The sequence below is a fragment of the Crocuta crocuta genome, unplaced genomic scaffold, assembly GCF_008692635.1.
Source record: "Crocuta crocuta isolate KB4526 unplaced genomic scaffold, BGI_CrCroc_1.0 scaffold267, whole genome shotgun sequence".
Classification (NCBI taxonomy): Eukaryota; Metazoa; Chordata; class Mammalia; order Carnivora; family Hyaenidae; genus Crocuta; species Crocuta crocuta.
In genome coordinates, this window is record NW_027531899.1 from 560083 (window position 1) to 571543 (window position 11461).

The following is an 11461-nucleotide window of genomic DNA, read 5'->3' on the forward strand; positions in this document are numbered from 1 at the left end:
GTCCTCCCCCGCCTGCCTTAGGCTCCTCCTTTCTCTGCAAGCCCCACCCCTCTGACGCGTTCAGGCCCTGTCCTTTCCGATCACGGAGCAGTTTATCCCGACTCCGCCTTTTCTCCTCCAAACCCCGCCCCTCCCCGGCCGACGCCAGGAGGCTCCGCAAGGCCGGCTTTGACGCTTTGAGACCTCAGTCCAAAACTTAAAGCGCCGCCTTCCGCCCTCTCCCCGTCCCGATTTTCTGGGTGAAAGCCCACCCTTTCCCGGTCCAGGCCCAGCCTAGATACGGACCGAGGCAAGAGGCTCCGCGGGGTCCGGGCCGGTAACCAGGGGCACAAGTGCAGGCAAAGGAGCCGTCGGTGTTGAGGCACTCGCCGTGGGGAAAGCAAAAGTCTCCCTCTAAGCACTCGTTCACGTCTAGGGTACGGGAGAAATAGGGCTGCGGGGTCAGGGCCCAAGAAGCATCAACTCCGCCCCCAAGCCACACCCCAGAGGGCCGGTTTCTAAGCCCCACCCACAGCCCTTTAGTCCAGCTTCTACCTGCCCATCAGGCTTTGTGCAGGAGCCCAGACTCCACCCCCAGGCTCTCGGGTCCTCGCCCCGCCCTCTCCCCACCCTGCCCACCTGCGCAGGGCCCAGGCCGGCCGGAGGGCGCCCGGTAGCCCGGCGCGCAGCTGCAGCGGAAGGAGCCATCGGTGTTAGTGCAGTGGCCATGGGGACCGCAGGAGGCACCCGAACTGCACTCGTCCACATCTGTGGGAACAGGGGTTTCAGAAGGGGTCCGGTCTAAGGACACTGGACGGATCCCCTTGTGGCAGAAGGCTCTCAGAAGTTGGTGGGTAGTGTCTTGGGTTGGATATGAGCTGAAAGATCCAAGGCGGGAGTGGGTGGGGAGACCAAGATTCCCTGATTCTGGCAACCATAACTGGGGGTCCTGTGGGTCAGGTTTTCTGAGAACTCCCTGTGCCAGGATCCTGGAGTCAGTGAAGGGACTCTGGACAAGGACTGGGGTCAGAAATTAATTAGGAGAAGAGGTCAAGTATTATAAACCAGGATGTCTGGATGGCATTCTGTTGAATCAGGGATCAGAGTCAGTGACTGGAATCTGAGACCAATTCAGGTCAGGGGTAACAGTCAGGGTCCAGAATTCTGCCTCTTAGTCATGGATCAGGGTCAAGGATCATGAACCCAATACCCCAGGGAAGATATTCTGAGAATAGCCAGGGTCAATGAAAGAGACAAGATCAAAGGTCACAGAGAGTCAAGGGTTATGGTCAGGAGTAATGGTTAGGTCAAATGTCACAGTCAAGTTTAGGGGTCATGGGTCCCATTCAGGGTCAAGGGACAGTCAGAATCAGAAGGGTTACAATTACTAACAGGGCTGTAGTGATGGTTTATCAGTAGGGGTAATGGTTAGGGTCAAATGTCACAGTCAAGTTGAGGGTTGATGGGCCACAGACTCAGAAGTTACATTCAAGGTCAAGGGTGGTGGTGCAGGCCAGGAATTGCAATAGGGATCAGATTATGACCATAATCTAGGTCAAGAATCACAGTCAGACTCTGAGGGTCAGGCTCCAGAGAAGCCTGAGGCTCCAGAGAAGCCTGGACCTGAGGTCCAGGTCAGGAGGTAATGGGCCAGGTCAGAGGTCATGATGCAGGTCTAAGGTCATAGCCAGGGCTTGGTCTCACCAGTGCATCGGCCATGTTGCAGGTGGTGGCCAGCAGGACAGGCCCTGCACTGGAAGGAGCCCGGTGAGTTCACACACTCCTGTCCAGGACATGCCAGGTGGTTCTCACACTCATCCACATCTGGGGGACAGGGGAGAAGGTGGCCTTGAAGGAGAAGCCCAAAGCCCCCCTCACCCATCCGCATGCCTCCCTCCCTCCCCGGCCTCACCCTCGCACTCGGAGCCGGCAGCGTTGGGCTGGAAGCCAGTGGGGCAGACACATTGGAAGCTACCTTCCGTGTTCTCACACCGGCCATAGGCGCAGGGCGGGGGGCTACGGGCACACTCGTCCACATCTGGGGCAGAGGGGATCAGTGAGGCTGACAAAGGGGCCTGGACCCAAACATCCCCACTGCCATCACCACCTGCCTCAACACTGCAGTCTGGACTTTGGACCTTGGACTTTGCCCAGGCTCCTCTCATCTCCCAAGAGGACAGATTCCTTCCCTGTTTCCCCATTAATGGTCTCTCCAGCCACCAGGGCGAAGCTAGGGCACCACCTCCTGCATGTTGCCCCCCCCACCTCAGAGTTGTCCCCTCCCCAGGAGTCTCACAAGCACGAGAGTACCACTCCCAAAAGGAGGAGGAAGGGAGACCACCCTCATATTTGCAGAAAGGGGGAGAAGACGTATATCAGACCCTCCTCACCCCCTCCACTCCTCTGCCCCGTCCTCCGTCACCACGCCCCATCACCCTGCCTCTCTGTCCCCCAACCATGTCTCTCTCCAGTCCCCACAGCAAATGGGGGTGAAGCGGGCTTGGACTCAGCACCAGGGACTCACCTTGGCACGGGGCCCCCAGCCCTCGGGAGCGGAAGCCAGCAGGGCAGGCACAGTGGAAGGAGCCAGCCGTGTTGTCACAGCGGCCTGGCCCACAGGGCGGTGGCTCTTGGGCACACTCATCCACATCTTCCTCACACGCCGAGCCCCGGAAGCCAGCCGGGCAAACACAGCGGAAAGAGCCGGGCAGGTTCTCACAGACCCCTCTGCCACAAAGGCCTGGGCTCTGCGTGCACTCGTCCACATCTGTCCCGGGGTAAGGGGCCCAGAGTCACACCGTCATGTCCCCCACGCCTCTGTGCTCCACTCTGTCTCCTTGACCTCCATCAATCACTCTGCCTCCTTGTCTGTCTCATTCTGCACCCCCATTCTTCAAATTCACCATCCTACATCCCTCTACCTTTTCAATCCCAAGCTTCCTGTCCACCTCCTAGAACTCTAGTCAGCATCAATCGGCTTCTTTCTGCCCTGTTCTCCGAAACTCTACCCCTTCCCCCAGAACTGACATCTCCATCCTCCACCCCTCTGCCTCTCCATCCTCAATGACTCAGCTTTTCTGTTTTCGATTACTTGGTCTCTCCATGTCACTCGGTCTCTACAGCCATCAGGCTGCGTGTCTGGTTCTCAGAACCTGCCCCCNCTCCCCCTGCTTCATTGCTCAGTTTCTCCATCCGTCAGCACTGCCGCTCTACCCTTCCCCGCACATCCCCTTCCCCTCGGAGCCTGTCAGTTCCTCACCCTGGCAGCCAGCTCCGTGGGGAGCAGCCTGGTACCCAGCGGGACACACGCACAAGAAGCTGCCCGGCGTGTTCTCGCAGCGCCCGCGGTCACACGGCGGCGGCACGCGGTGGCACTCGTCCACGTCTGTAGTCACAAAGCCGGAGGTTGAGACCGGGGCAGACACTCCCCCTCACTCCCCTCACGCCCGCCCTCAAAGGGCTCATGGAGGATGGGATGAAGGGAGGGCAGGGGCGGAGCCAAACTTGGGCCTGGACCCGACTGTGACACGAGCCGGGGCAGTACAGAGAGCAAGGAATGGACAGGTTTGGGGCGTAGGCGGGCAAGGAGGGGGGATGGGGGGGCAGGGCAGGTAGGAAGGGAAGGCAAGACGCGGTCTGGGGAGCTGGCCAGGGCAGAGGCGTAGAGGGGAACCGTGAGGGGGACAATTCGGGAAAGGCAGGATCTAGGCAGGACAGTGGAGGGAAGGGCGGCTATGCGGACCGAACCAAGGAAGGGGAGTTTAGAGTACGGCGCCCCGGTGCGGCAGGGTGGGAATCAGGAGTCAGGTGCTAGGTGGCCGCGGCTGTAGACACGGGCGGGGCCTGAGGGAAGGCGGGAGCTAGTTCGGAATATGGAGGGGGCGGGGCCAAAGGAGGAGCGCCGCGGGACCCGGTCGGGGAAGGAGTCGGGTACTGGTACTGGTACTGGTACAGCAGGGACCCGCCCCGTCGGGAAAAGCCGGCTGGGCGGGGAAGAAGCAGGGGTGGGGCCGCAGGGAGGGCGGNGGGCGGATTTCTCACCCAGGCACTCGGTAGCCCGCGGGCCGGCTCGGAAGCCCGGGCCGCACACGCAGTGGAAGCTGCCTGGCGTGTTTTCACAGCGCCCGGGGGCACAGGGCGGGGGCACGCGGCGGCATTCGTCCACATCTGAGGGTAAGGAAGGGCTGGTCAGGGGGTGATTGGCAGAGACCCCCGCCCCGCCTCCGTCCACCCCCTTTGCCAGGCTCACCGACGCAATGTGTGCCCTGCGGGCTGAGCCGGAAACCGGAGTCGCAAGCGCAGGTGTAGCCACTGGGCCGGGGGAGGCAGCGTCCTGGGCCGCAGACCTGGGGATTGCGCTGACACACGCCCGCAGAGGGACCTAGGGGGCCAGTCAGCCAGGGTTCCCCCATCTCTGAATCCTGTGTTCCTTTCATCCCCGGACCGTTCCCTCAGATCCTCTGCCTCTCCCCACCCCAGCCTTCCACCTCTGACCCTCCTCTCCTCTATTATGGGACTTATCAGATCCTCTGCCTGCATTCCCCTTATTGCTGCCCCAAAGTCTCCATTTCTGAATATTTGCTTTCCAGTCCTCTGCCAGAGATATGTTCTTAGTGCCCTCTGGGTGCAAAATAATTGTCTAACATTAACTGAGCACTTACTTAGTGGCTGACTCTTCAGGGATAGTTGAGTGAATCCTCACAATGGTCCTCATTTTATAGATAAGGAAACTGAGGCTCAGAGAGGTTAAATGACTTGTGCAGTCAACAGAGAACTTGAACCCAGGCCTGACACCAGCTCCTAATGTTACCCGACACTTGGCTCTCCAAACCTTTCTGTCTTCCCACATATTCCTTAAGGCCTCTGGCTGTAATACCCCTAGCCTGGAATCTTCACTAGGAGCTCCCCCCTAGAACCCTTGACTGTGATACCCCCATCAATGCCCTCAATCCCCTCTACTGCACCTGATTCAGGGATCCCAGGACCAGACCAGGCAGGAATGCTGGGTAGGGGAAGCTCAGGGCCCGGCCTGGGCTCATGTGGGGGTTCTGGACGGTGTGTGGGCAGAAAGCCTGGTAAAAAAGGGGTATCAGCGAGCGGAGATCTGGATTTGGGTGTCCCCCTCCTTATGAGGCCAGGGCAGCCCCTTGGAGATGACATCTCTTCCTCCAGAAACCAGCTCACCTGTGGGTGGCCGAGAGGTGGAGGGTGGAACCCGGTGGCTGAGGGACACTCGGGGTGGCTCCTGGCCCAGGGGTCTGGTGTTGTAGCGGAGGTCAGAGGCCGAGTAGTGGTAGCCAGGGCCAGCCGGACAGATCTCCCGAAAACCCTCTAGGAACAAGAAAGTGAGGGAGGGGGGCAGGGAGAGGGCATGAAAGCAGAAGGGAATGAGAGAGGAGTCTAGAATCTGGCCTTGACTGGGGGCAAGGCTTGGCTTGGGTGTGTGTCAGGAGTTTGGGTTGGATGTCGGTTTAGGGTGGTACAGTGGCCAAAGAATGGGATGCCCCTGAAGGTAAGAGGGGGACCAAAGATGTTTTTCCCTATTTGGGACAGGGGTTGAGGGTGGGATCTGGTCTGGCTTTTAGGCAGAAGCTCCATTGCCAGGGGAGCATCTCTGGAAGGAAGGGCATGTCTGGGGAGGGGACGCTGAAGGCAGGGTCTCCGGAACTCCGAACTTGGCCAAAGCTTGGGGACAAGGCAGGGCAGGCAGCGTATCTCAAAGGCCAGGGGTAGTCAAGGCTGGGGGTGATGCTGGGCGGGGATTGTCTCTGGGATGGGTGTGGCCAAAGGTGTCATCGAACCTGGGCGGAGTCCAGTCTGAGGTTCTGAGGACCTCGGGGCAAGGCCCTAGAGAAAGCTCGGTGTTGAGTCACGTCTAGAGATAGGCCAGGCAGGAGGCGCTCACCTGAGCCGAAGGGTGGGCAGAGCTGGCAGCCTCGACCCCAGGCTTTGCCCACGCGGCTGCAGCAGCAGATCTGCTTGGTGATGTTGCGCAGAATGGGCAGCGAGCAGCCACCATCGCGGAGCACGCGGAAGCAGGGCCCTTTGGCCTCTGAGATCACGTGCTGGGCTGGGGGGGGGAGGGACAGAGGAAATTCTTCAGGGTGGGCTTGCCAGTGGAGCGGGGAGACAGCAGGGTGGTCCCGGGGAGGGGTTGGGGGGTGTAAAGGTCATTCAAAAGAGGTGTGAAAAGGCCATTCAGGAGAGGTGAGGGGTCTGGAGGTGTGTGAAAGGTTTAGGGCCTGAGGCGGCAATGAGAGAATCCAAGAAGGATCTCAGGATCCGCAGAAGGTCCGGTGATCCAGGGAGATGACGGGATTGGGGGCCCTGAGAAAAGCTGAAGCAAGTCTGAAGATCTGAAAGGATATGGATCTAAAAGTTTGAGGAGTTCTTTGAGGGGCTGAAGAAGGTGCAGGGAGTCTGAGAGTGTGTAAGAGTCCGAGACATTCTGATGGGGGGGGAGGTCTAATAAGAGTGACTGAGGGGACCTGGGAGTCTGGGGAGTCTAAGGGAATTAAAGACCCAGGGATGCTCTGATGCTCTGGAGTGGGGTCTGAGGGCAGGGTGGACAGGCGGGCGATCCACCCTCAACCCTCTCCCGTGGCTCACAGATGCAGCTGCTGCGGGACGAGTCGTGCAGGAAGCCGTCGGGGCATACGCACGTGTACCCGCCGTGCGTGTTTGCACACTCCCCATGCTGGCAGCGCCCGCCGGTCGCGCACTCATCCACATCTAAGAGGAATGCAGTGGGCTCAGGGGCATCAGGGATGAGCTCCCTGCCAGCCCAGCTCCTAGAGCCAAGCCCTTCTCACTCCTGCCTCCGCTCACCTTGGCAGGACCCATTAACCCTTTCAAAGCCGGTTGGACACGGGCCATCTGGGGTGCCCACTCGGTCGGAAATCCCTGTGGAGAGAAGAGGGGGGTGGGCCAGGGTGGGCGGAGCGAAAATAGATGGGCGGGGACAAAAAAGGGATGAGAGGGATTATAAGAGGTGCGCGGCTCGAGTGCAGGGCGAGCCTGAGGTAAGCGGTCGGGGCAGAAGGCAACACGGGAAGTTCCAGAAATGTAGGGGTGGGGCCATGTCATAAAGAGTGGGGTGAGAACAGAGCAAACAAAGTTAGAAAGTGGAGTGGGCGGTACCCGAGCGGTATGGAAAGCTGTAGACTGGAAATGATCACCACGACAGGGTACGTGTGGCTAGAATTTGTGCACAGGGTTTGTCTATAGGCAGGGGACCAGGAGCCACGGGGTTATCACCTCTCCCCAGCTCCGAGCACCTCAGGGACGCCCTGGGGCTTACCCAGGTGCTCCGAGCAGGCCTGACAGTCGTGAACGCCCCAGGCCAAGCCTGCCCCTCTGCAGCACACCTCCTGCGTCCGGAGCCCGGGCAGCGGGGACGCACACTGCGGAAAAGCGTTGGGTGAGCGCGCCCCCGCGTGGTGGCACGCTGCGGGCCCCTCCCCACCGGCCTCTTCTCACTTCGCCTCCGCGCAGCTCCCGAAAGCAGTAACCGAAGCCCGAGGCATCGGAATAGCTGTCCTCGCGCGGCGCGCTCTGTGCCAGCACCGTGTAGGGCGCCGCCGCCTCCGCCCGCGCCGCCGCCTCCGCCCGCGCCACTGCCTCGGCGTCCGCCTCCTCCCAAGAGCCGGACACGCGCTCCACCTGGTGCACCACCACGGACGCCTCCTGCGGGTGCTCCACGTGGACGCTCACCATGGACGCCACGCCTGGAGGGAGGCACGGCGGGGCAGAGGGGTGTCTACTCGGGTCCTTACGGACTGGGACTAGGAATGGCGGAAGGGGCGCTGGAGAAGGGTACTCAGGAGAAGGCAGGAAAGATGGGGGGGCAGAGAATCGGCGAGGTAGTGGACAGAGGGATCAGAGGGGACCCTGGCCGCACCCTCCTCACCGTGCTCGTCGTCGCGGTGGTTGGCCAGTGGCATGGTGTACACCGAGCGGGTGAGACCTGGCATGGCCGGGGCCGGTGGCCGGGCGCCCGAGGAATGCAGCTGGCAGAATTTGCCAGCGAAGTCCGGGGGACAGAGGCAGCGGTCAGGCTTCACGCACACACCGCCGTTGTGACAGATCAAGGGACACAGGACTGCGGTGAGAGAGAGGCTAACTCAGTCCCTAACGTCATCACCTAGTAGTTGTAAGGCGCTCGGCTTTGAGCTGTCCTGTCACCCCCACCAACCCTGGCCACCTGCATTGGCTGGGTCCAGCCGTACAGCCCTCTTGTAGAGCTCCCCCCACTGGGTCAGTTCACCACGCCCTCCGACTCTTCACTTTCAGGTCACTCCGCCCTTCCTCTCGAGCCCCACTTTGAGGCTGAGTCCACCGTGTTCCAGCCCCACCCAGGCCGCGCTGTCCCCGCCCATTGGCTCAGCCGCGTCCACTCTAGTTCTTTCCTTAGCACTGAGCCCCGCCCATCTCCTCGTCAGGCTGGATCTTCTGCTATTCTAGCTACGCAGACCCGACGCTGGTCTCTTCCATTGCCTAAAACGACGTTTTGGCCACCCCCCTGACACCACCCCCGTCTCCCAACTCTCTCTTTGGCATTCTCGGCACGCTCACATCCCGTCAGGCCGGGTCCCCGACACTCAATCTCCGCCCACTGGCTATGCCTCCCCTTCTAAGCGCCTAGCCCACATTACCTTCTATCCGCGGGAGTCTAAAGCTCGCCTATCTAGGTGTTTAACCTGTGCCTTTAGCCCCGCCCACCTTCCTTTCCTCACGCCGATTTCCCCGAGCTCTCCGGCTCACGCTCCTCCCGCCCCACGCTCCTCCCGCCCCACCTCCTCGGCTCTCTGGGCCTCCTAGCCCCACCCACCAAGCTTTGTCTCCGCCCACCTCCCCTCCGGCTCCCGCTCCAGAGTTCTAGCTCTGCCTTCCCGCCTCCTGTAGCCCGGGGGCGGGGCTGCGACGGGAACGCGCCTTCTCTCCCCTCTGCGCGCCCTCGCTGGGCCCCAGGCCACCTCTGGGCGGGGCACTGCCAGCTGTGCGGCGGGGTAAACAAAGAGAGGGGTGCGGCGGGGGTAGGGCGGCGGCTCCGCATTCCGGACCCTTGGGGAGCCCCGAGCCCGCTGAGCCAAAGAAGGCCGGACGTATCCTGCGAGGGCACCCCCTCCCTTTCTCCCCCGGGGCTGCAGAGAACAGCTGGAGACAGCTGTGCGGAGGGGAGGAAGGGGGCAGGCGGTTGGGGCCGTCCAGGAAGGCGTGTGTGGGATACTGAGCCACACACTGGAGAGAGGCAAAGCGTGGAGGGAGCCCCTTCAATTTAGAAGGGTAAAGAGACTTGGACTCCTGGAAGGAGATCAGAGAGAGTGCAGTACTCTGGGATTCAAAGATGGCTTAAGGTTTCTTAAGAAAGAGAACCTAGCTCAGAGAAAACTGAAGCTCCCTTTCAACAGAAGTCCGTTAAATCCTTTTGGGAAGAGTTACCCAGAAAACAGGACTCTAGTGCCTTCTAGGGGACAGCTAGTTTGAGGGTGCAGAGAAAAGGATTTACATGGAGAAATGGGATTCCCTGGGAGTCCCCAGCACACAAGAGCCTCAGCCGTCTGGGAAGATTCTAAGATACTGTGGCTCGCCCATCCCCTCTCAGCTAAGGGATTAGGTGCCCAAGTCTTTGGATTGATGGCTGCCTAGGGGGGGATCACAGTGTCTGCGGAGAGTCTTCTTGTGAGAATCAGCCGATCAAGACCAACTCTGGGGTTCTCCGAAGATAGATGGATCAGAAGTTCCTGGGGGCGGGGGTCAGCTAGAAAAGCAGGCTTTGGAAAGCCAGGAATCGGGGACTCTGATGGCACTCAGTTGGAAATATAAGAGCATGGTAGTGTTTTGTGGAGAGAATTCAGCTGGGGAGTGGAGTTATCACTACATAGGGTCTGTAATCTAGGGTTTCTGTGGGAAGTACGGAGTAAGGGGCACGGTTTGGGGGATTACATCAGAAGAATGGGAGGGAACTTTACTGGAGGGGCTGGTCTCTGGAGTCTGTTGATAGGGGTGGAGAGGAGGCTTAGGGTCTGAAGGCTGAGACTCTGGGCTCCCCTAGTTAGGGGAGTCAGGCCAGGACTCCAGAGTGCCCTAATAAGCGTCCTTAATTGAGTCGCAGGAGAGGCTTAACTAGGAATCAAGATTCCAAAATAGGAAGGGTCTCTGCTGGCAGGCATGGTAATCCAGCTAGGTCTCAGGGCATTTCCCAGCCTCCACCGGCGTTACTCCGCCTTCTCTTGGTCTGAATGCTGGCCCCCCACCCAGCTCCTTTGGGGCTCCCACACCCAGGACGTATTGCTACATGGGCACGGCCAACGCCATGCCCCACGCCTCTGGAGGAATAAGGAGCTGAGGACACTGGGGTTCTGCCGAGGTCAGCCCCCATTCACATGCCCCTCTTGTGCCTCCAGGGGCTTGGCACCCGCCTGGGCACGGCGCCTGGCACGGGCGCGTTGGGGCTGGGCCGGGAGGGAGTGTAGGCAGGAGGGAGGAAGGGGAGGAGGGAGGGAGTGGCAGCGGGCGGGGGCTCAGGCGGGAGATGAGCTCACGCCGGCCAGGGCTGGATTGGCTAGGGGCCAGGCTGGGCGAGTTCTCAGAGCCAGGGGCCCCCACTCCCCACTCCAGAGGGCCTCTGAGGTTGGGGGCAGGTAGGCCCCGACCCGGAGAGGCTGGCCATCCCTGTGCCCTGGGGCCAACAGGTGACCGTCCTCCCCACCTCTGTAGGGGTGCCTGGTGCACACCCTCCTGTCCCCTCTGCCCCCAGGGGGCGCCCCTTCCGCTAGGCCTCCTATTTGGGTTTCTCTCCCACGTGCGACCCTTGCAACTCAGGGTCCTGCAGAGCCCCTTCTTCTAGGGTCCCTTTCCCTCTCAGCTCTTCTGATCAACTTTCCTCGCCCCAATCCGCCTCCTCACTGGCACTCCCATCCTTTCCTAATCCCTCCCACCCAAAGATACAGAAACTGGGACACCCCTCAGGGCCCTGAAACTCTCCCTTAGTCTCCAGGGACTCCTTACAAGCTCAGCATTGGAGCTCCCTTCCGCAAAGCTCCCAGGCCCCTCAATTCTGGTATCCCCCACTTCGATTCAAAGGCATGAAAGCCGGCCCCAGTCTCCTCACGTGGAACGCCACAGGTCCCTGCGAACCCTCATTGCTTGCAAAATCGGGGACCCTCAAGACTCAACCCCGAAAGCCAGGAATTTAAGTCTCTCTTCCTTAATACCCCAGGGATCCCCCAACACTACTGTACACAGAATCTGGGCTCCCTCTCCTGGGGGACTGTCTCTCCCATCCCCGGGGATCCTCCTCCCCCTGGGAACCCCTCCCTCGGGACCACCACCCCGCACTCACAGGCGCGGAAGCCGGGTCCCCCCGGGGCCGCCCCGCCGGGCGCGCCGCTGTCCACGCTGGTGGTGTTGCGGGGCGCGCAGGTCGGGGTACAGCGGGAGCCGGTGGGCCCATGGACGCAGCGCAGGCCGCACACGGCGG

The 11461-nt window shown here is 60.9% G+C and overlaps 1 protein-coding gene across 1 annotated transcript in view; it reads right to left on the bottom strand.

Annotated features, from left to right (window-relative positions):
• The window catches only part of LTBP4 (latent transforming growth factor beta binding protein 4), a 28114-nt gene that overhangs the window by 11110 nt on the left and 5543 nt on the right, over positions 1 to 11461 (bottom strand). Inside the window, exons 8-23 of the mRNA XM_077773616.1 lie at positions 7889 to 8080; positions 7459 to 7706; positions 7280 to 7382; positions 6808 to 6882; positions 6589 to 6711; positions 5885 to 6049; positions 5164 to 5310; positions 4944 to 5051; positions 4229 to 4360; positions 4021 to 4146; positions 3239 to 3364; positions 2504 to 2746; positions 1892 to 2017; positions 1684 to 1803; positions 619 to 747; positions 286 to 411 (exon numbers count right to left, since the gene is read on the bottom strand). Of these exons, the coding sequence (XP_077629742.1) occupies positions 286 to 411; positions 619 to 747; positions 1684 to 1803; positions 1892 to 2017; positions 2504 to 2746; positions 3239 to 3364; positions 4021 to 4146; positions 4229 to 4360; positions 4944 to 5051; positions 5164 to 5310; positions 5885 to 6049; positions 6589 to 6711; positions 6808 to 6882; positions 7280 to 7382; positions 7459 to 7706; positions 7889 to 8080 (2289 nt within the window). The remainder of the gene's footprint in view (positions 1 to 285; positions 412 to 618; positions 748 to 1683; positions 1804 to 1891; positions 2018 to 2503; positions 2747 to 3238; positions 3365 to 4020; positions 4147 to 4228; positions 4361 to 4943; positions 5052 to 5163; positions 5311 to 5884; positions 6050 to 6588; positions 6712 to 6807; positions 6883 to 7279; positions 7383 to 7458; positions 7707 to 7888; positions 8081 to 11461) is intronic.